Source organism: Theobroma umbraticum, unplaced genomic scaffold, assembly GCF_002168275.2.
Source record: "Theobroma umbraticum cultivar Fairchild unplaced genomic scaffold, ASM216827v3 scaffold_228.0, whole genome shotgun sequence".
NCBI classification, from domain to species: domain Eukaryota; kingdom Viridiplantae; phylum Streptophyta; class Magnoliopsida; order Malvales; family Malvaceae; genus Theobroma; species Theobroma umbraticum.
In genome coordinates, this window is record NW_018397274.1 from 1,238,888 (window position 1) to 1,260,748 (window position 21,861).

At 30.7% G+C, this 21,861-nt stretch overlaps 3 protein-coding genes across 3 annotated transcripts; 2 read left to right on the forward strand and 1 right to left on the reverse strand.

Annotated features, from left to right (window-relative positions):
- The first annotated feature begins 1,174 nt into the window (after positions 1-1,174).
- On the forward strand, positions 1,175-3,067 carry LOC110427055 (Glycosyl hydrolase superfamily protein). Its single transcript, XM_021442428.2, has 3 exons — positions 1,175-1,271; positions 1,728-2,764; positions 2,902-3,067. Exons 1-3 carry the CDS (start codon positions 1,214-1,216, stop codon positions 2,968-2,970), a joined length of 1,164 nt encoding a protein of 387 aa, XP_021298103.2. The 5' UTR covers positions 1,175-1,213; the 3' UTR covers positions 2,971-3,067.
- Positions 3,068-4,171: 1,104 nt separating this feature from the next.
- On the forward strand, positions 4,172-5,633 carry LOC149526414 (umecyanin-like). The gene is made up of 2 exons (XM_089785434.1): positions 4,172-4,463; positions 5,038-5,633. The coding sequence occupies exons 1-2, from the start codon at positions 4,280-4,282 to the stop codon at positions 5,445-5,447; spliced, it is 594 nt and encodes a 197-aa protein (XP_089641560.1). The 5' UTR covers positions 4,172-4,279; the 3' UTR covers positions 5,448-5,633.
- Positions 5,634-15,308: 9,675 nt separating this feature from the next.
- Positions 15,309-16,814, reverse strand: LOC110427174 (LURP-one-like protein (DUF567)). Its single transcript, XM_021442618.1, has 2 exons — positions 16,231-16,814; positions 15,309-15,884 (listed from the first exon to the last, which is right to left on the reverse strand). The coding sequence occupies exons 1-2, from the start codon at positions 16,453-16,455 to the stop codon at positions 15,489-15,491; spliced, it is 621 nt and encodes a 206-aa protein (XP_021298293.1). The 5' UTR covers positions 16,456-16,814; the 3' UTR covers positions 15,309-15,488.
- Between the last annotated feature and the right edge of the window lie 5,047 nt (positions 16,815-21,861).

Consider the following 21,861-nt stretch of genomic DNA (forward strand, 5'->3'; position numbering starts at 1 on the left):
CAGCATCGTGTATACTTAGATATTTCTGTTTAGACAATATGCGCAGATGTTTGCTTTTCAGATTTTAGTATGATTTCTATGAAGGAAAGATAGGACATGGAGAAATGGTGCTAGAAAGAAGGGCAGTGGCAGGAAGGTGACATCGTCTTTGTCGCTGTCCTGACTTGTGGGAATCATTTCCATCATTCCTGGCGTGTGCAATCGCATCTTTTAGCACTTGTTTAAACATTCAACTTTGAAACCTCCTGGTTAAATCATGTAACAAGTATACCAACAGCGATATTCCTGCTAGGCCCTGTTTAAATCTCTTGTTTAAAAGAAGGGTAAGAATCAGACTTATTGTTCTCAGGATCTTTTTACATAATTGTTCAAAAGACAATGTTGATAACCCCTTGATCCTGAGCATCGCCATCTTTGATGGAAGTAATTGTGATTTCTTACCAAAAGTATTCCCTACACAGAATATTGATCAGATTTCGCAGGAGCAGTACGTAGTGGTGCGCTCATGGTTAATAACGCACTTAAAAGAAGTGAACTAGGCCCTTCTGCTGAAGGTTTCGGCAACTGATGACGTTAAGGTAGGGAGAGGATCTCAGCATTTTTTAATTACATTTTGCTCTATTCAAAGGGTCAGGTTTTTCCCATATGATAAATAATCGCTCTAATGATCACTAGAATATTCAAATATCATAGTCGAACGGGTGCAGCCGCCTATGAAGCTGCTCCTCTCCTAGCTTAAGCAGCTCAATAATCATGCCACCTCACCTCCATAATGCAAAAGCTACAATCAAAAGCCAACCTTATTTCCGTCATCAAGCATGGCTCACTTCTCCTCCTTTCCGAAGAAAGGTATGCATAAATAGTTATTCAACTATCCATCCGCATGTATAGAACTCATCATGTTTATGAACAGACAAACCCAAGAACAGAAAGTTGCAAAAAAGGCATGCTTTGAGAGTAAAGTAAGAATCTATCAGTTTTTGATCTTTGGGTTAAGGTTAAGTATCTTCTTCTTCATTTCTCAGGTCTGTTTGGGACATCATCTTTAAACTAAGGTTAAGAATCTTTTCTTGGGTGGTCTATGGGCATGCCTGCAGAACAAGTATTGCATTCTTTTTGCTTCCGCCTTTTTAGTCACAAAAGACTGGAATATATCCCCACCTCCTTTCTACAAATGGAATGAACTTTCTTTCATTATCTCGCTACATCTCACATGGGTTCTACTCTCTTTGTTTGGCTCCTCCTCATCTTCTCTGTCTTATGTTCTCCCGGTTTGTACCTTTCATTTCTTATGTTAATACGTACTGAATAATTAAGATAATTGGTGTAAGTATCATAATATAGTTTGTTCACCAATAAGGTTGCTTTGATTTATTCCATTAATTATATCGTTTGGAAATTGTATTTTAATCTCTTTTCATTATAACTTATATAGGCTACAGCTGAGTTAATGAATTACTCCGGCTTTCATGGGTTGAATCGGACATTCTTTTGTCGTTGAATCATTGCTTTATTTTGATTTTCTTTGCACTTCTGTTGTCACTATCATTTTTGTTTTTCTTTCTTTCAAAATTATATTGTAATGCACATGAAATGTTCTGATAGCATTACTGAAATCTATTCTTGGTTAATCTGGATGTCTTGTACAAACCTAAAGCGAAGGAAGGCAGGATTCTGCCTCCCAATAGCAATAGCTTTTGTAATGACTGTGCAGTCATGTCATGCAGTTGCAGCAGCACATTCAGTCACATGGACCTATGGAGTAAATTATGGCAGAATCGCAAACAATTTACCGGCACCCGAGAGTGTGGTGACCCTTCTAAAGGCAGCGAAGATAAATCACATCCGAATCTATGATGCTGATCATGGAGTTCTGCAGGCCTTTAAAGGGTCTGGTATAGAAATTATAGTTGGACTTCCCAATGAGTATTTGAAAGAAATAAGTATGGGGGAGGATCGAGCCATGAATTGGGTAAAAGAAAATGTACAGGCATTCCTTCCTGGAACTCGTATTCGAGGAATAGCTGTGGGAAATGAGATATTAGGTAGTGGTCCTATAGAACTTTGGGAGGTTTTATTGTCTGCAGCAAAGAATGTTTACAGTGCTCTTTACAGGTTGGGTTTACAGTCTACTGTTCAGGTTTCAAGTCCACATTCAGAGGCTGTATTTGCCAATTCCTACCCACCATCTGCCTGCATCTTCAGACCTGATGTTCTTCCATTCATGAGGCCACTTCTGCAGTTCTTCTCTCAGATTGGTTCTCCATTTTATATAAACGCATATCCATTTCTAGCCTATAAGAATGATCCTGAGCATATTGACATTAACTATGCCCTATTCAAAGATAATGCCGGCATTTATGACGCAAAGACCAAGCTACACTATGATAACATGTTTGAAGCTCAGGTCGATGCAGCTTATGCTGCACTGGAAAAAGCTGGATTTCCAAAGATGGAGGTCATTGTTTCTGAAACTGGTTGGGCTTCTCGTGGGGATCCAGATGAAGCAGGTGCCACACTTAAGAATGCAAGGACTTACAATAAGAATTTGCGTAAACGGCTAGCCAAAAAGAAGGGTACCCCCTTTAGGCCAAAGATGGCTGTGAGGGCTTATGTTTTTGCCCTGTTCAATGAAAACTCCAAGCCTGGACCAACCTCTGAGAGAAACTTTGGATTGTTTAAACCTGATGGAAGCATAGCCTATGATATTGGATTCACTGGACTTGTACCTTCTGCAGCAGCCTCCTCATTTCTCGCTTTTAAGGTATGGTTTTCCTTCTGACTGCCTATCTAACATTCCAATTTCATCAATCATGACTGGGTTTAGAGTTATGTTTTGCCCATTTTTTTAATTCATTTTCCTCCTCAAATTCATTTTCCCAACATTGTTTTTTCTTGCAGGATCTTGCAGTTCAAGGTTCGTTTTTCATGGCTTGGGCTGTGGTTCTACTGCCGAGTTTAGGCTTGTAAATAGTCACACGACTTGTTGTATAGCAATATTCAAGAATAACCAATTCAATTTTTTTCTTCTTGTAATGAACAATCATTCTTGAATTAATTGATGACCCAAAATTGCTAATGCCCTTTGCTAACATCTTCAGCAATTGATCACCAATATAGCTTGCAAATTAAAAGAAAAGAGAGAGAGGGAGAGAGAGAGAGAGGAAGAATCAATTACACAGAAAAAAAGAACTATATGATATCCACTATTTGGATTGAATGTTTCAAAATCTCAAACATTTTAATCATATATAATTTGATGTGTCATGGATTTATGTTGATGCTTTGGTGAATCCAAATATAATTTTTATTTTCTAAATCAATTAATGAAAGTCTGAAATCCCAACAATCTTCGATAAAAAAAAAGATATAAAAACATTCTTTCTTTCTATATCATAGATCTTATATTTGTAATACTTTATCTATCTAACAAATATGTTTTTTGAATTAAAAGTCTCTATACCTTTTACTTAACGCGTACTTTGATGACTTGAGATCGGATGCAAAGAATTAAGTAAAGGAAAATACATAAATAAAATTGTACAATACGTACTTTTTCAAAGAACAAGAATTGTCAAAGGAGGGCAAGATGCAGTTAGAGCCAAGAAGATTCGTTGGCATTAATGAGCAAAGAGTAGTCCTTGTTCGGTACCCCAAAGTCTTTGCTATAGGAAGAAAATTAATGAGAGATTGAGATGACCCAAGAAAGCTTCAAACTTATAAAAATCCTCCAACAAGTAATTTACTTGAATTTTTTTTTTAAAGTTTTGTTGACTCCAAATGACAGGGAAAATATACAAAACACTGGAATTTTTCTTCCATAGTTGAAGACTTTGACATGGTTTAACATTTTTCTAACCAGGACATGTGCAAGTTTAGGGGAAAGTCGTTGCATACCGTCCATAACAATTCGAGTCTTCACTAATTTTACCTCTATTTGACTCAATAATTCATGCATATTTTGTCCAATTAATGAAGAAAAGTACTTGTAATTTCAGAAGAAGTTCTAAGTCATGGCGAGAGGGTCTAGCAATTAATGGCAGACTGCTCTTGGTTGAGACTTTCTACCTTGGGTCACACGCGTACAAAGCAGACCGGTGTTCATGCTTTTAGTCTACATTGGTGCTCGCCCCCGTCTCCTTCTTTTTCCATGTCAACCCTGCGTTTACGTTAGCTCTGTATATATAGGCTTACAACCCTCTCGTATATCTCATCACTCAAGGTATTAAAAATTAACATTGAGATATAGCTAGAGAGATAGTATAGTTGCAAGAGATCAATGGCAAGGTTCATGTGCATGGCTCTTGTCAGCATCGTGGCCGCGGTGTCTCTAATGCAATGCGCGGCGGCGCAAACGGTGCATGTGGTGGGGGCCGACATGGGATGGACCGTTCCCCAGAATGGTGCGGCCGCATACAGCACTTGGGCGGCTGGTAAGAGGTTCATGGTTGGTGATATTTTGGGTAAGAAAGCTCTCTTTTTTTAAGTAATTTTCATAAAGACTTGATACGGCAAAATAATTAACGTCATCATTGTTTTCATATTTTTAAAAAAATTTAATATACTAATAAAACTTAATTTTTATAAAATAAACAAGATAGGATTTGTAAATTAAGAATATAAATTGATAAAATTAAATCACTTTTTACGTATAAAATAATAATAAAGATATTAAAAAAAATAGATCACTAATTATTAGATGAATGAAAAGCCACAAACATAATATGAGAAAATAAATGTATAACAACGGTGCGAGGTCGTGGGATATGACAAGATCAACGTGTCTTTAAGACTGAAAACAAGTCTTCTATTTTCATTTAAGTTAAAAGACTTGTTTTAGTATTAAGTACGTTTTTGATTAATATATATATATCATTTTTTTTAAAAAAATATAATCGTGTTTAATTTAGGTATTATAAAATCCTCGGTATCACTTTGATAGTATCTATGTTAATAATCTTTTAATTTGATGAAAATGCTTATTTTAACCATTATAATAACAAGCAGTCTAATTTCCATGGGTTAACATTTTCGCAGAGTTCAATTTCGCAACAACTGCGCACGACGTGCTGCAAGTCCCCAAGGCATCGTTCGATGCATGCAGCAGCGACAACCCTATTGGAAACACGATCACCGTCGGTCCGGCCAACGTGACCCTCACCTCTGCCGGTGAAAACTACTTCATTTGCACATTTGGCCAGCACTGCCAATTCGGCCAAAAGTTAGCCATTACTGTTTTAGGCTCTTCCGACTCTCCTTTGCCAGCACCTTCACCCACCAGAACTCCAACCACCCCTATCACCCCTTGTCCGACATCTGGTCCCACTGGCTCGATGCCTCCGGGATCAGTACCGGACCCCAATGGGAGTACTAATGCTTCATCTTCGGCTGTTTTAGCCACTTTGTTGCTGTCCATGTTGGCCATTGTTATGGGTTTAATTGTCTAAGATAGTGGGAAAGGATGTCATTGTCCTCTTTACTTCATATGGTTTCTTTTTGCTTAGTGAGCAATTGGGGGTATATCATTGAATAAAGTTGTGATTCATTTCATTTGAAAATTTTGTACTAGTATATTTATTGCTTTGTTATAAGCATACGATGATCAATAAAAGTTTTTTTTTTAATTTTTATAAAATAAATTATGAGCATATATACAATGAATCAAGTGAGTTACCCAAAATATATTTATCAATAGAGCTCATATCAATTGTAAAGCTTGAAATTCAGGTTTGAATTTGGTTTGAGTTACCCATATTCACCTTGAATCGTAATTGATTTAGTGAGACTTGTTTCAACGTTATGTACTTCATTGATGTAAGATATATATAATAATTTGCTTTCAAAAAAAATTAAAATTCAAAACTCAATCTTAAATTGTGATTGATGAGTACACAATGTGAATAAATTTTAAAATATATACATAAATTATTTTTATTATATATTATAATTAAAATATTAAATGTATTTTAAATGTTTAATTAATTAAATATGAGAAATGCGCAATTGATATGAATATGGATTAAAAAATAAATATTCACCAACCCAAGCTCTAGTAATTCTCGAGTACTTGACTAATTAATTTATAATTTAAAACAAAGTTGGGGAGTTTCTGTCATTAATTAATTTTCTAATTTTATGACACGTTATAGTTATTACATGAATTAAAACTACATGAATTAAAACTACATGTATACGTAGTACACCTAAACCATAAACATAGTATAACGAAAATTATGAACTGATCCTTAATTAATTGAGGGTTTGGACTAATTATAAGAGGAGAGAAGACTATCTTTTATTGTGTAACCCTAAAATCTATTGAATATATATATATATATATATTTTAAAAACAAAATTTGGAGTCCTTAATTATACTTAAAAAAAACATCTTAAAGACAGATTTTTTTTTTTTGTGAAAAGCAAAGACAGATATTTTTGTTTGAAATTAGGGATGATATGGAATATTTATGAAGTTTAGATATTCTATTAAATAATAATATTCAAGTTAAGGTATTTCAAAATAATGAATATCCCACCTGTTGATTTCTCTATTTGAAATAATCAAACTTGATGGAAATGTTCTACCAAACGTAGACGGCATCCCACTCATACCTGAGGAACACAAAGACAAAAGGCAATGAGGACTGAAGGCATAGACCCAGTGTAGCGAAATGAGTGGTTTATTTGGAGTCAGGGCAACGGTCACACTCACTTTTGCTTTAGATTTCAAACATGCATTCCAACTTTTGATTGTTGGCAAAGTCTACACGTTGGTTAATGGCATAAGAAATGGGGAATTATAACACTAGTATTTGTGCGTGTGGAACCCAAGGGCAGACATTTAAAAAGGAAAACGACACATCGAGAGGCCGCAAATGGTCCCTAAAAGCCTTTTGTAATGTACCACATGGGCATAAAATGTTAATTATCATTAAATTTGATTGTTATGAATATTTTTATGAATACTCATTTATATTATTTATATCTAAATTTAAATATAAATTAGATTGGATCAACATTAGGATTTAATCTATCAATCTAATTTTTTATAAATTCTATTTAAATTAAGGGTTATTAGCCTCACTTCATTTATAAATGCACATTTGAATAAGATCGTTTTACTTCTTCTAAATACTTTCTCTTATATTTCTTTTATAGTTGTTCTTTCAGTTAAATTTTATATCATGTTATCAATACGATTTTCTAATATTTCAAGTTTTGGTATTATTTTGTTGTCATCATCTTCAAACTTTAAAAAGATTTCAATAATTGGATTTTGATTTTTGGTTTTAGCAAATCAGGTAAGTGTTGGTATTATTTTGTTTTCATCATCTCCAAACTTTAAAAGGATTTCAATGATTGGTTTTTAATTTTTGGTTGTAACAAATCAAGTAAGTAACTTGATATTTTTTTGGTATTTTCATTATCTAAAAATCAACCTTAATATGAATTCCACTATCATGTAGTATATATTATATTTTATCCCTTGATTGGAAAGTGAATTTATTATTATATAATTATTAATAAAAAATCATAAATATCCATTCCCTAAAGTGATTACGACAAACGAGCTACTAACAAAAATCATGAATCCATCTATTCTCTGAAGTGAATGTGATATCATTTAATAATTATGGTTATGGTCATAAATTCATCCATTCCTTGAAATGTCAGTTAATAATTATGATTATGGACATGAAAGAGGTTGCCGTAATAATTTGTACTATCACTATTTTAATTATAAAGAAAATTTTATCATCAAAAGTGAATAACCCACCAAGAAGTGGAAGAATACTTGTAACACACTAAGAAATGGATGGATACTTGTCACCCACCAAAAGTGAATGGATATTTTTAATCGACCAGAAGTGGATAAATAATGAAAAGATACAAATGGAAAGAACAAAATAAATATAGAAAACATATTGTCATTAATGTGGTATGAAAGATCATTGATCATAAACCTGTTGTATGTCTTGAATTTTATCAAGCATTAGTGAAAACTAAAACATCTTGTGATAATTTTGACCATGACCAAGTTGATATAACACATCATGATGTTTGCCCACCCTAAAAGAGGAATTGATTATTTGATTAGTAATGAAAATATCCATTATTGATTTCTTGTCTTGAAAAAGGAATTGATCATTTGATTGATAACGGAAATATCCAAAAATGAAATTTTGTAATGGTAGTTGGTATATTATAGTATAACTATATTATGAAGATGTATTAATATGTTCTTATTATATTTAACTAATATGTTCTTATTGTGTATTATAATATTTAATCTTTTTTTATGTTAACTTGTAAGCTTCTTATTGTATATATCTTATTTTAAAAATATGGATATTCATCTTGTTGGATTCAAGCTCCATGATGTAAATATGTCTTGTAGACATGGCTATAACACATTCTATATTTAAAGATAAGAATTTTTTTTTTTAGTTGACAACGGAGGAAGCTAATGTCAATACAATATCTGATAGTACAAGATTAATTGAAGGCTTCGAAAGAGTCAATATTTTTACTACTCAGAAGAATAAAGTTTATAATAAAAGAAACACTATTTTCTACTAAGTTTAAAAGAAACTTATTAAATTTTAAAGATATTTGTTGAATATTGAGACAATGAATGAAAGGGACAATTGATATCTCTATATTACATTTATTATCTCATGTAAGAATTATATAATAATAAAAAAAATTACCCCGTTTCGTTCTCTAGATTGTATTACACAAATATTAGAATGATTGAAACTTATGCTATAGTAAACTAGAAGTTTATTAATGATTTTAATATTTGACATGATTGGTTAAGCCATCTTTGATCAATAATAATGCAAAAAATTATTGAAAATACATGTAGTCATTCATTGAAAAATCAAAAGATTTTTCAATCTAATAAATTTTTATGTGTTGTTTGCTTTGGAGGCATATTAGTTATAAGGCTATTACTAACTAAAGTTAGAACTGAATCCTTTACATTTTTTAAAAACATATTGAGGGTGATATATGTAGACCTATACGTCCATCATGTGGATCATTTAGATATTTTATAGTTTTAATCGATGTATCGACAAGATGTCACATGTATACTTATTATCAACTTGCAATTCGGTATTTGCAAGATTACTTACACAAATAATTCGTTTGCGAGCACATTTTTTTGATTATGCAATTAAGAAAATTCGTGTTGATAATGTTGGTGATTTTACGTTTCAAGCTTTTAATGAATATTGCATATCAATTGGAATAAATGTTGAATAATCTATTACTTATGTACACACACAAAGGTGTCTAGCAGAATCATTTAATAATCTCTTTAAATTGATTGCAATGCCATTACTTTTGAAATCTAAACTCCCAATATCTGCTTGGGGGCATGTCGTTTTACAAGCAATAGCACTTATACGCATTAGGTCAATAAATTATCATAAATTCTCCTTTATACAATTGGTTTATAGTCAAGAACTAAATATTTTCCATTTAAGAATTTTTAGATGTGCAGCATATATTCCAATTGCTCTAACACAAAGCATAAAGATGGGCTTCAAAGGAGGTTAGGAATATATGTTAGACATGAATCTCCACCTATAATTAAATATCTAGAACCATCAACAAGAGATTTATTCATTACATAGTTTATTTATTGTCACTTTGATGAAACAATTTTTTCAACACTAGGGGGAGAAAATAAGCAATTGGAAAAAGAAATATCTTTGAATGTGTTATCATTATTTAGTTTTGATTCTTACACAAATCAATGTGTACTTGAAGTTCAAAATATAATTTTAATTGCAAAATATAACAAATCAATTACCAGATGTATTTATTGACCTAAAGAGAATAATTAAGTCTCATTTACCATCTACAAAAGCTCTTATTAGAATTAATGTCCTTATAACACAAGATACGCCAAAAATGTGAGAGAACAATTAGTTCCAAAGATAAAATCCTCGAAAGAGAAAGTGAGCAAATATACAAGATGGTCCAAAAAGAGGAAATAGAAACTCTAGAAGATACTCTTGACATAATTGATAAAATTTCAAAAGAAATTCAAGTACTTTGCATATAATGTAGTGCTTAATATTATGAAAGAAAATGAGGATGTTGAACTTGCATATATTGAAGAATGTAGATATAAAAATGATTGGCCAATGTGAAAAGACGCAATCAAGGTGGAATTCACTTGCAAAAACATAAAGTTTTTGGACCTGTAGTCCGTACATCAGATAGTGTAAAACTAATGGGATATAAAAAAGTATCTACGTGAAGATAAAATGAGAAAAATGAGATTATGAGATATAAAGCACAGTTTGCCGCACAATGTTTTATCCAAAGACCTAGAAATGAGTATGAAGAGATATATTCTCTATGATGGATGCAACAATTCTATATTAACTAGGCTGGCAATAAATAAGAAAATTGAAATATGTCTAATGAATGTAGTTGCGATTTATTTATATGGCTCATTTGATAATAATATTTCTATGAAACTCCTTGAAGGATTTGAGTTGCTTGAAGCACAAATTTTGAATTCTCGATAAATTTATTTGATTAAATTAAATAAATTTTTATATGAATTAAAACAATCTGAATACATGTGTTATAATTGCTTTAGTGAATATTTGTTGAAAGAATGCTATTAAATGCTCATGTGTTTTTATAAAAAGATTCGGATCTGAATTTATAATAATTAATGTTTATGTTGATGGGATAAATATTATTGAAATTTTTGAAGAATTATCAAAAGTTATGGATTACTTAAAAAAAGAATTTGAGATGAAAAACCTTGGAAAAATAAATTTTATTTGGGTCTTCAGATTGAACATTTAACAAATGAAATTTTTGTCTATCAATCTAATTATGTAGCAAAAGTGTTAAAAATATATTATATGGATAAAGCACATCCATTGAATTCAACAATAGTTGTTAAGTCACTAGACGTGAAAAAAGACCCTTTCCAACCTTGTGAGGATAATAAAGAATTTTTTAGTCCTGAAGGACCATATCTTTGTGCAATTGACGCACTAATATATCTTGCTAGCAATACACGACTTAATATATCATTTGTTATGAATTTATTAGCAAAATATAATTCTTTTCTAACTCAAAGATATTAGAATAAAATTAAATATATATTTTGATATCTCTAAGGAACAATAGATATGGGTTTATATTATTCAAATGTATTAAAATCAACTTTAATTAATTATACAGAAGTAGAATATTTATATGATCCCTTCAAGGCTCAATCCCAAACATGTTACTTATTCATATATAGAGGTATGACTATTTCATTACATTTTGTAAAACAAATTATAGTTGTTATTTCTTCTAGCCCTACAAAAATTTTAGCAATTTATGAAATAAGTCGTAAATGTACTGGTTAAGATCTATAACTGAACATATTCAAGAAACGTGTGGCTTGTCTACCTAGAAGAACATTCCAACAATGATATATGAGGATAATATTACTTGCATAGCATAGTTAAATGAATGATACATTAAAGGTGATAGAACAAAACATATTTTACCAAAATTCTTTTTCACTCATGATCTCCAAGAAAAAGGTGATATTAGTGTTTAATAACTTTGTTCAAGCGACAATCTAGCAGATTTGTTCACTAAAGTCCTACTTACTGCGACAATTGAAAAATTGATATAAAAGATCGAAATACTCTATTTTAAATATCTTAAATAATGCAATAATTAGAGGGAGCAAAATACGCACTATACTATTTTTCTTTATCACCGTTTTTCCCACTAAGTTTTTCTTGATAAGATTTTTAACGAGGTAGTAATTCAAAAGTGTATTCTTCAAAATAATTATATACTTTTTTTCCTTTACTCGAATTTTTGCATTAAGATTTTTTCTTTATAAAATTTTAACGAGATATATTCTTGATACAATGGATATTCAAAGGGAGTGTTATGAATATTTTTGTGAATATCCATCTATGTTATCTACATGTAGATTTAGATGTAAATTAGATTCGATCAACATTATGATTTAATCCATCCGTCTAATCTCGTAATATTATCTTCATTTTGTAAATTCTATCTAAATAAGGGGTTATTAGCTTATAAATAGACTCTTCACTTCATTTGTAAATAAACACTTAAATAAGATTTTCTTACTTCCTCTAAATACTTTTTCTTCCTCTAAATGCTTTTTTTTTTATATTTCTCTTATAGTTGTTCTTTCAGTTATATTTCTTAACAATATTTTATTTTTCATTAGGGTATTTAAATGTTTGTTTGGATACAAATCTACATTTAAGGACTTGTTCGAGTATAATAAAAAGTGAAGAGTTTAGTTGAAGAAATTATCATAATATCATGAGTTTTTTTTATTTATTTAAATTTTTTATAGGATAATAAGGTATTCAAATGTTACTCTTTTGAAAAATAAAAAATATTTTTGATTATTCTCTCAACTCAAGGTAAAATAAATAAATAAAAAAAGCTCTTTGACTATTTTACCTTTTTTCTGTTCTTAGCATAAAGTTTTACCTAGGTGTGACCTAAGAATTCTCATTACATGTATGCCATCGATTCCTATCATAAAGTTTAAAGCAAACGAAAAGAGATGCATCCTGAATTAACTTTTTCTTCTTAGAAAAAACAATATTCTTTTCTGACGTTTACAAGAGAGAGCACCTCATGGTCCCATGTGGTCGCCCTTGTACCATGTTCTATATATTACTTATTCCACTGGGGATCAGATCGACTGAGATATATCTCGAGGAATAAAATATCAGAGGGAAAAAGAAAGGTGTGCATAAATTCTGTGGGAATTCCTTATAGACCCATTGGATATGGCAATGCTCTAGGCATTCAAGGAGGCCAATTGCATTGAAGGGGAAAGGAAAAAGAAAAAAGAAAAAAGAATGGGCCAAAAAATTCATGACAAATTGATTAAATGTTTTAGTTTTATCCCCCTATCTGTTGTGTATAAGTTAATATTAATCTATCAGTCCAAGTAGTATATCCAATCTAAACCTTATATATAATAATGTTGGACCAAAGACCAAAGAACTCTAAGATTGAATTTTTAAAGGAAGTTGGTAAAATTCACAACTAAAAATTGACTAAATTAAAACAAAATTTGGAAAAATCAAATATATTAAATGATAATATCCAATAATTATCTAATTATAATAATTTTTAATGTCTTATATATCTAGTAGTCCTATTGATTAAGATTCTTGACATTGCTATTTTTTAAAAGACTTTTCAATTTTCTAATTTATTTATTGCAAGAGTGAAGATGTCTCATTTAATAACAATGTATAAGAAAATAAATACACAATGTATTAAATAACAAAAAATCAAACTTTTTATAAGCTTCGGCTGAAAATTTTCACTTGAAAATATCATTCAAGTGCAATCCTCATGGTGTTAATATCACAAACTCATTACTATTTTTTAAAAAATTAACTTAACAAGACGTGTAGTATTCATATTTATAAATTTTGTAAATTTTTTTTTACTTACTCGATGCAGGATTGAAACAATTTATCTACTTTCTTTGAAACATTTGAGGCCTAATTACGACAAGATTAAAAAAGATTGTTGAGGGATCATTTTCGAGGTAATGTGGACTGTGGAATTGGAATTTGCCCCAAGTGTGCTGAATTTTGGTGATGTGTATGGAAGATTGGCAGCCGATGAATTGAGAGGTCAATCGTCAGTATTATTTGCTATCTATATTCTTATCAATTTGTGCTTTTTTCAATGCAAAAGAAAATATCCAATCCTCATCACATTTGTTTTTTGTGGCCAGAAGATCATCTTCCTTTGAAAGGTCACAATTACATGTCCCTTATTAATATTTCCAGCATATTTGCAATTATTTTTCTTATCCCTTACAACCTTGAATACTAAAATTTTTACAATTTTCACTAAATATAATACTTCTTTCAAATTTTACAATTTTGCATATTAATTAACATCAAAATTACGATATTTATATACACTATCAATACAATCACGATCAATCTTGATTAAGATAAATTTATAATAACTTGTCTTTTTGGGTGTGCTAAAATTTAGGGTAAGTTTTTTTTTCTTTAATAATTGGAGAATAAATATTACATTGGAATAGGGTAATAATATTCAAACTATATATATTTTTTGTTGTACCTAAAAACCCAACTTCATCCCTCTTAAAGCCATGCATTTGACTTTAAATTCGAGCTTTCTTTGTCAGCAGTTAGGAAGAAAACCCAGGCTATAGTTTTCTATTAAATTGCATTTAATGTTGCCTTAATTGCACTCAATTAATTGTTCCACTTGCTCTGGAAGATGTTAATTGATTCATCACTAATATCCACTCATTGTTTTGTGGTAATACGTAGCGCATACTTAATAGAGAAAAGGAGGGAATAAAACACTTGTTTATTGATCTATCACTTACAATCTTCTCAATAAAATTATAAAATTACCTTTAAGTGTGAATAAATGGATTAGTTCTTTAAATTGAGGATATTTTGATAATTTTATTAAATAAAATTAATTAATAACTAAACCTTATGTGAAAACAGAAAATTATACATATAATATAAATTGAGTGAAAAGATATTCACAAAATGTTGATTTAGAAAGAAGTCGGTATCTTACGAAATAAGTTAAAATCATAAAAATAGTAAATGAAAATTTTTATTATTATTATTATTATTTAGCTTTTAAATTGAAATTTGAAACAAATCTGCATTCCAAATTCAAACTCTAAAAAGGCAAAAATAAAAGGTAGGGAGAAGGCAAACGTTTGGAAGTATTCTCCTCTCACTTGAGCAATTTTGAGTTAACATGGTCAAACGTTTTAGGCTCGTTCTTGAAAGTCAACTTTAGAGTTCTGTTAAAAAGTCAAATATTTAATATTGTAAGTAGGAATTTTAAAACATACATATATATATATATATATTACGAATAGTAATGTATTTATCAAAATATTTAACAATATGTTGGTATTTTGAGAAATCTTTAGATTGATTAGTTATTTAAATTTGGTTAATTAATATTTATTACATTTTTTTAAAATTTTAGCAAATTTATTTTATTTTTATTTTAAATTTGTTAATTCATATAAATTCTGAAATCACTTAAAACCGTTCAAACGCGAGAAGTCCCAAATTCGAAATGATTTGAATTGAGACAACTTGAATCTAATATAATCTCAATCGAAAGTACTCTCAATTTGAAATAACTCAAATTTGAACGGAATTAATTGTCAACTTTAATGATATTAGCACAAATGCAAAATGGTGGGATAAAGATGACAAAAATCTTTTGGTGTTCACTGGAGGAAGTTCTCAATCATTTTCACATGATCAAGGGCAAATTTTATTGCTTGAATAAATATATACAAGCATTTTTCCTCATTTCATTTTTCAAAGGCCAATAACAGAGATTCCCTCATCCCTATTAGATAGAAAATAAAGAAGGAAAATTATATGTCAAAATAAAAGCATCACAGCACATCAATCCTCTGCGGTAGGGGAAATCTCAGCCTCATCACATTCAACATAATCATCACCGTTTATCTGATCAAGAACCAGCACCAATCCCATTGCGAAGGCCCCATCAAAGCACGGTTTTAAGGAAAGCAAGAAAACGTCCTTGCCAAGGACCACGTTGGTGGAAGCATCTACTTTGCGTTTGATCTCAGCCACTGACTCCTTGCCTGCATTGAAAATCGTGCAGCTGCGCTGTCCGAATTTTCCTTCGATCTGGTACTCCTCACCTGGATTGTTGAACATTTCTACCGTCATCCCACACCGTCCGATTATCGATGATCTTTTCACACTGAAGATCGGTTTCTGCCCCTCTGATCTTTCGCCTAGAAAGCCTTCCCACCGTTGATGCAAACTTGGCCGCTGGTTTAGGCAAAATGAAACAGTTTTATCAACCCACTGTTTTAACTCAGCAAAAATGGGAAATAAATTTGTTCTCTCTTTTTGTGTTCGTTTCTATAAATGGGAGAATCCAAACACAGACGAGTTGACTCAAAAGTGAGAACCCTCCATGAACGAGTTACGTACCAACATTTTTCTTAAATCACGTGGAAATCAAATCTATAGCCATTAATCCAAATCGGATCATAAAAAAGAAGACCCATTAAAGCAAACCCAATTCCTTAGCCATTTCACTAAACAAAGTTTTCAAACTCAGTAAACTCGTTTAAACATAAAAGCTGGAAAACAAAGAACGAAAAATATGTACCTTTCTTCTTACAGTGAGTAGACATCTTCCGTGAGCATCCATGAGAACGACTTCACCTTTATCACGAGGGTCTGGGCCGTACGAGTCGACTCGGAAGACTAACTGACCTTTGCAATCGTAAACAGTGAACCCATCGTTGGCAAAAAAAAGCGAAGTTTTGAGAACAGTGAGGTGCTTTTCTTCTTCATAGATATAGTCGCCATCCACAACTAAACCTGCTTTCATTTTATTCCCCTGTACTATGAACCCTTCTCTTCTTGTTCTCGTTCAAGTCCAAACTTTGGCTTCTTTAGATTCCAGGGCGTTGGGTTTGGAGCAAAGAAGAAAAAGAAAATGACGACTTTTAGGTGTAATGTGAGGAATGAAGAGAAAAAGTGGACGTTGAGGAAAGGTAAAACGTTGAAGGGAAGATTTATATTGTGTTTCAAAGAAGATGATGCGGTGAGAACGTGGTACTCAGTTGGGACATGTGGATTACATTAATTGTTACAAATATAAAGCATTAAAGCCACTATTTCTCTATTAACTCTAGGTTTGGCACCCCAACAAAGAAGGAATTTGTTCGGAATATGGAAGTCAGAACTCAGATCATGAAAGGGTGTATCGAATACCTATGACTCAGGTTATATATAAAAATTAAATATAATAATAATAATATCATGTTAGTATAAAATAATAATTAATATTGTAATTAATAATAATTTATTAATTATTAATTATAAGAATTTATTTAAATTTTTTTAAATAGTTTAAAATTTTTTTTAGGTTATTGAAAATTATGGGATAAAAATATAATCGTGAGTTTTTATTTAATAATGAAACAGGTAAGGTTTTGGTTTGAGAGAGCATGGTTTTCAAGTTTTGATGGGAAGGGAGGAGACTTCACAAATGAGAAAGGAACAATTAGAGACAAGGACATTGGTACACCAGTTGTGTTCCTTTATCATCTTTATTTTTTATTTTAACTAAAATTTGATTTGGCAAATCTTGTTAATTGTGACTCATCACTCGAACAAGTTACCAGTTATGCAATTTGTCGAAAGCCAAATCTCATAATGATTCTTTTTTAATGATTCACGTGAAAAACTTGATCACTTTTTTTATTTACAACATTCTTTTACTGATGTACTTATGTGACATTGTCTGAGAACTCTATCAAAGCTTCCTTCTATACTAGGTTGTCGGCTAATGCCACTCAATTTAATTGACATTCTTTTTTATATGCACTTTAGTTGATACTTGGTACAAAAGTAAATTGGAGTTTCATCCTACTTAAACTCCACATAGCCTATCCGGTACTTTTTTATTTCTCTTTTTTCAATGCCGACATAATATATATATTTCTTGTTCTCAGAAAAAATTTATTTGATCTAAAAATATTTATGTTAAAATTTTATATAAATATTTAATTTAAAATCAATTGATAATAAGTGGAGAGACTCTTATTATATTTATATGCTTGTGATATTCTTAATTTAATAAATGTGTGATGATCGCCATTTTAATATTCTGGCTCATATGTAGGATAACGGACCTACCACGTGATATGAACCGATGAAAAAATATTCATGGAGGGATAAAAAAATGAAAGCAGTTCCTACTTTGGTATCATGTTAAATTTTTTATTTATATATCAATGATTTTTAATTTTACATGTGCCAATCATCACTTTAATAATTTTTTTTGAAAAGAGAGATTTGCTTTAATAATTTATTTAAAAGAATTTATTTTTGATGCACTTTCAATGATTTAAATGCTACTAGCTTAATTTAAAAATTCTCAAATTATGCCATTAAAGAGATGGTACTAGGTGATTAAGCCATAGTGTATGAAATAACGACACCACATCAAATATAAATCTTGCTAAAATTATTAAAAAACATTCTTTTTTTGTTTTTACTTTTTTGGGTTTGTTTTGTGTATGGACAATGAAAGCATTGCACAAAATTTGTTGCTTATTATTCCTATATTGGAACAGGTATATCTAACTCACGCCACATGGCGAGATAAAGAAGAAGAAAAAGCAGAAGATTCCAACCTTTGTTGTACTTTACTTCGCCATTGATGAGTAATATACGAGCTTTAGAGGTGAAGGGCACTAGATTGAAATCAAGAATAAATCTCAGATTTATGTATTTAATTATGCATCTCCCCTTTCCTTTTCACTTCCACATGCCTGTCCATGACTTTAACTTGTTTTTCGACAAGCTTTTGGGAAAACATATGCTAAAACCCCAAATTAAACCTCCTATTTAAAGAATTTGGATTATTTTATCATATCTTAATAATTAATAATTTCTTAAATTTTACTCGTTAATAAAGTTGTAGATTCACTAATAATATATTGAATCAATGTATACACTAAACCTTAAATGTAAGTTTTGAGTCAAATATTCACTTTGATAATTTTTTGTTTCACACGTTTTATGTGTCGATAACTTCTATTTTACGTATTGATTGACTAAGCAGTAATTCTTTTGTTATTGTAATTTATTTGATACGTTAACGGTTACGTGTTTTTATTATATCATTTGTAAGTATTTTGTTATGAACAGTATCAATTTTTTTCTTTAATAATGAGAAATATTATATTTCTCCAAAAGAAAAATTGGATCGTATAAAACGTGTTACCTTCACGAGAGAGAAGACATTAGTATTAGTCTATCTTTTCCCTTAGCACACCAATGGAGAAAAGAACAAGAGCCAGAGAGCAAGGCAAGAAAGCAACAACAATGATATGATTCGATCAAAAGGAAAAGAAAGAAAGAAAGAAAGAAAGAAAGAAAGAGAAGGGGAAATTATCAATGGAAACAGCTCAATAAAGGTAATCGACATTCTGTCGTGCAGAAGAGCACAATGGCAATGCCTTTTGCATGCGCAAACTTGGCCTTCATTGATATGCCAATGTGTTATATCCTCATAGATACCAAATATAAAGATTAGGACTTATCAATTAGGAGATAAAGACTTGTCCTTGCATGTTTATCAAAATATCATTGTACCTACCAAGACCCTAACATTAACATATGGTTTATATTAATCAACTTAGTAGTGAATATTTGTCCTGTTGCATTCAACTTGTTTATATATCAAGAATATTTTTGGATCGTGTGTTCAAAGAAGCACTTCAATAATTGAGATTTTAATTTTAATTTGAAAATTTCGAATTCAAGTTTAGATATTTGAGGAAAAAAATCGCTTAGCTCAAAATCGGATATTAGAAAAAAGAGAAAGAAAAAGATGTCCTTATATTAGGGTTCCCAATGATCATTTAGATTTTATTTTATTTTGTAGACCCCCTGATTCATTTAGCTTTTTTTTTTTGGATTTGAGATAAGGGGATTCAAACTCTGCTCTTTAAGTAGTAGATCATGCACCAACTAATTAGCTAAATGATTAGGTGCCCACGATTCATTTCGTTTGAATGCAATAAAATTAAACTTTCTTACCTTTATTTTAATATGTTGAACAATATTATATAATTTTCATTATATGTTTTTGATAAATTTTTAAGACAACATTGAATTTAAAATCAATTGATAAAATTGGAGTAACTCATATTATATATATTTATGTGCACATAATATTTCCAACTTAATGAAGGTGAGATTCCTATATCACCATTTTAATCCTCTGTCACATGTAAAAATAACAGACTTTAACAGATGACAACTCAATCACGGAATGAACCCATCATTGAAGAGATAATAAAGGAACAACTCTTATTTTGATACCATGTTGAATTTTTAAATTAAACATTAAATTTAAAATTAATCAATAATAGATAGCGTAATCGTTAATATATTTATATGCTCAAAATATCTTTCACTTAATAGATACAAAATTTTTTATTATCACTCTAATAATTTTTTAATAGTCAACAATTACATGCATTAGACATGGGTACATATTTTCCAACGACTAAGCAACAAAAAATAACACGGGAAAATTAACCATGTTAAACCGAGTGAACCCAGCAATGTTAATCACTGGCCCAACAAATGTGAAACCGGCAAAAAGTTAAGGTGGCTATGCATCAGACATGGGTCCATACTTTCCAACAAAGCCGAAAACATAAAGGATCTATCAATTTTTTACAAAAAATAATGCAGAGCCAATAATGGAAAGTAAGAAGAAATTAAACGACAAAAAGTCATTCAAAGAAATAGAGTCGACCACCGGCATATCAGTGTTTAAACGTTCAACCATATTAATTTCCAGCTTTGAAATTAATATATATATATATATATATATAAATAGTCATTCAAAGAGGTTTGGGTTTAAACCTTAACAAGTGCGCTCATCATCTGTTTAAGAATAAGAGTGTCACGTCAATAGCCTTAACCCACTTCATATGCCATGCCAATATATAGTGCCACATCAGCAACTTAAACCCACTTCATATACCATGTCAATATATGGTGCCATATCAACATTGATGTCAGCATCGTAACCCATTTCATATGCCTTGTTAGTATTTGGTGCCCACTTCATATGTCATATTAGTATATGGTGCCACGTCAGTAGCCTCAACCCATTTCATATGTCACGTCGGTATCATATCAACATTGACTTCAGTATCATAATAGTTAATTTAGATAAAAATTTTTAAAAGAATTAAATTAAAATAATTTTTAAAATCAAGAGATTAAAATATTATTATTTTGAGTAAAGGGATTAAATTAAAAAAAATACCTTAATACAGAGACTTTTCAAGTATTTTTGACTAAACATTAATCAACTAGGTTAATAACTCGAAAAATAGCCTTTTGGTTACCATGTGAATAACCTAGTTGATTCATGATCTCACCATGTCATGGCTGTCATTTAAAAACACTTATAGAGGGCTTTCTTGTAAATTTAACTCAAAAGACAGTAGGCATTCAAGTTATTTACTTTGGTTTAAGATGAAGAAACAAGTAAAGAGCTATGAATTGATGAAAACTGCCATGAATTTATAAGGTTTTATGGTACAAATGATGATCTGATAAGTATACAAATCATGATTATAGGATGCACATATGAGATTGAATCTTAGATAGGGCTTTGAACTGTTCAGTTTGATGTTCCTCTTCTCTTCTTGGATCAAGTCTTTGCATCAACATTTTAATAACTGGTTGCAACTGAGATTGGTTCTATGACACTGGCAGTCGAGGAATGGATTCCAATAAGTTTAGCCCCAGGAACCATCAACTAAGTACATGTGTAAAAGAATGTTGGTTTGAATATGTTGACCCCTTACCTCTAAACTAATCTAGTTTAAATTATTGTTGCACTTTGACAGTCTTTTATCTCATAATTTTCTTTTAATTTTTTTATTAACAATCATATTTATAGAAAGCAAATTTCAATATATCAAACCAAACACATTCTCAGCATGTGTATAGTCTATGCCTAAAAGGGTGAAACGAAAATTTAACAGGCTATTAATAATAGAAAAGACAGTCACGTACGATGGACTAAGAGGCATGGTTTGCTTTATTGGGACAGAATTTCTTTCATTCTTTCGGAGTTTTCACCAAGAATGGCCATCTTCCCATCTTTACTTCAGCTTTTTGGAGATTTTGAGTGATCACTTTGTTATTTTATGACGCACCGAAACCCCACCATTCTTGACTTTGGTGAAGGGTC

Bases quoted from the DNA above. Each gene is read 5' to 3' on its own strand.
- LOC110427055 (XM_021442428.2), top strand. From the start codon at position 1,214: ATGGGTTCTACTCTCTTTGTTTGGCTCCTCCTCATCTTCTCTGTCTTA. The intron at 1,272-1,727 runs GTTTGTACCTTT...CATGTCATGCAG, and splicing joins CTCTGTCTTATGTTCTCCCG to TTGCAGCAGCACATTCAGTC. The intron at 2,765-2,901 runs GTATGGTTTTCC...TTTTTCTTGCAG, and splicing joins CCTCATTTCTCGCTTTTAAG to GATCTTGCAGTTCAAGGTTC.
- LOC149526414 (XM_089785434.1), top strand. From the start codon at position 4,280: ATGGCAAGGTTCATGTGCATGGCTCTTGTCAGCATCGTGGCCGCGGTG. The intron at 4,464-5,037 runs GTAAGAAAGCTC...ACATTTTCGCAG, and splicing joins CATGGTTGGTGATATTTTGG to AGTTCAATTTCGCAACAACT.
- LOC110427174 (XM_021442618.1), bottom strand. From the start codon at position 16,455: ATGAAAGCAGGTTTAGTTGTGGATGGCGACTATATCTATGAAGAAGAA. The intron at 15,885-16,230 runs GTACATATTTTT...TGCCTAAACCAG, and splicing joins TACTCACTGTAAGAAGAAAG to CGGCCAAGTTTGCATCAACG.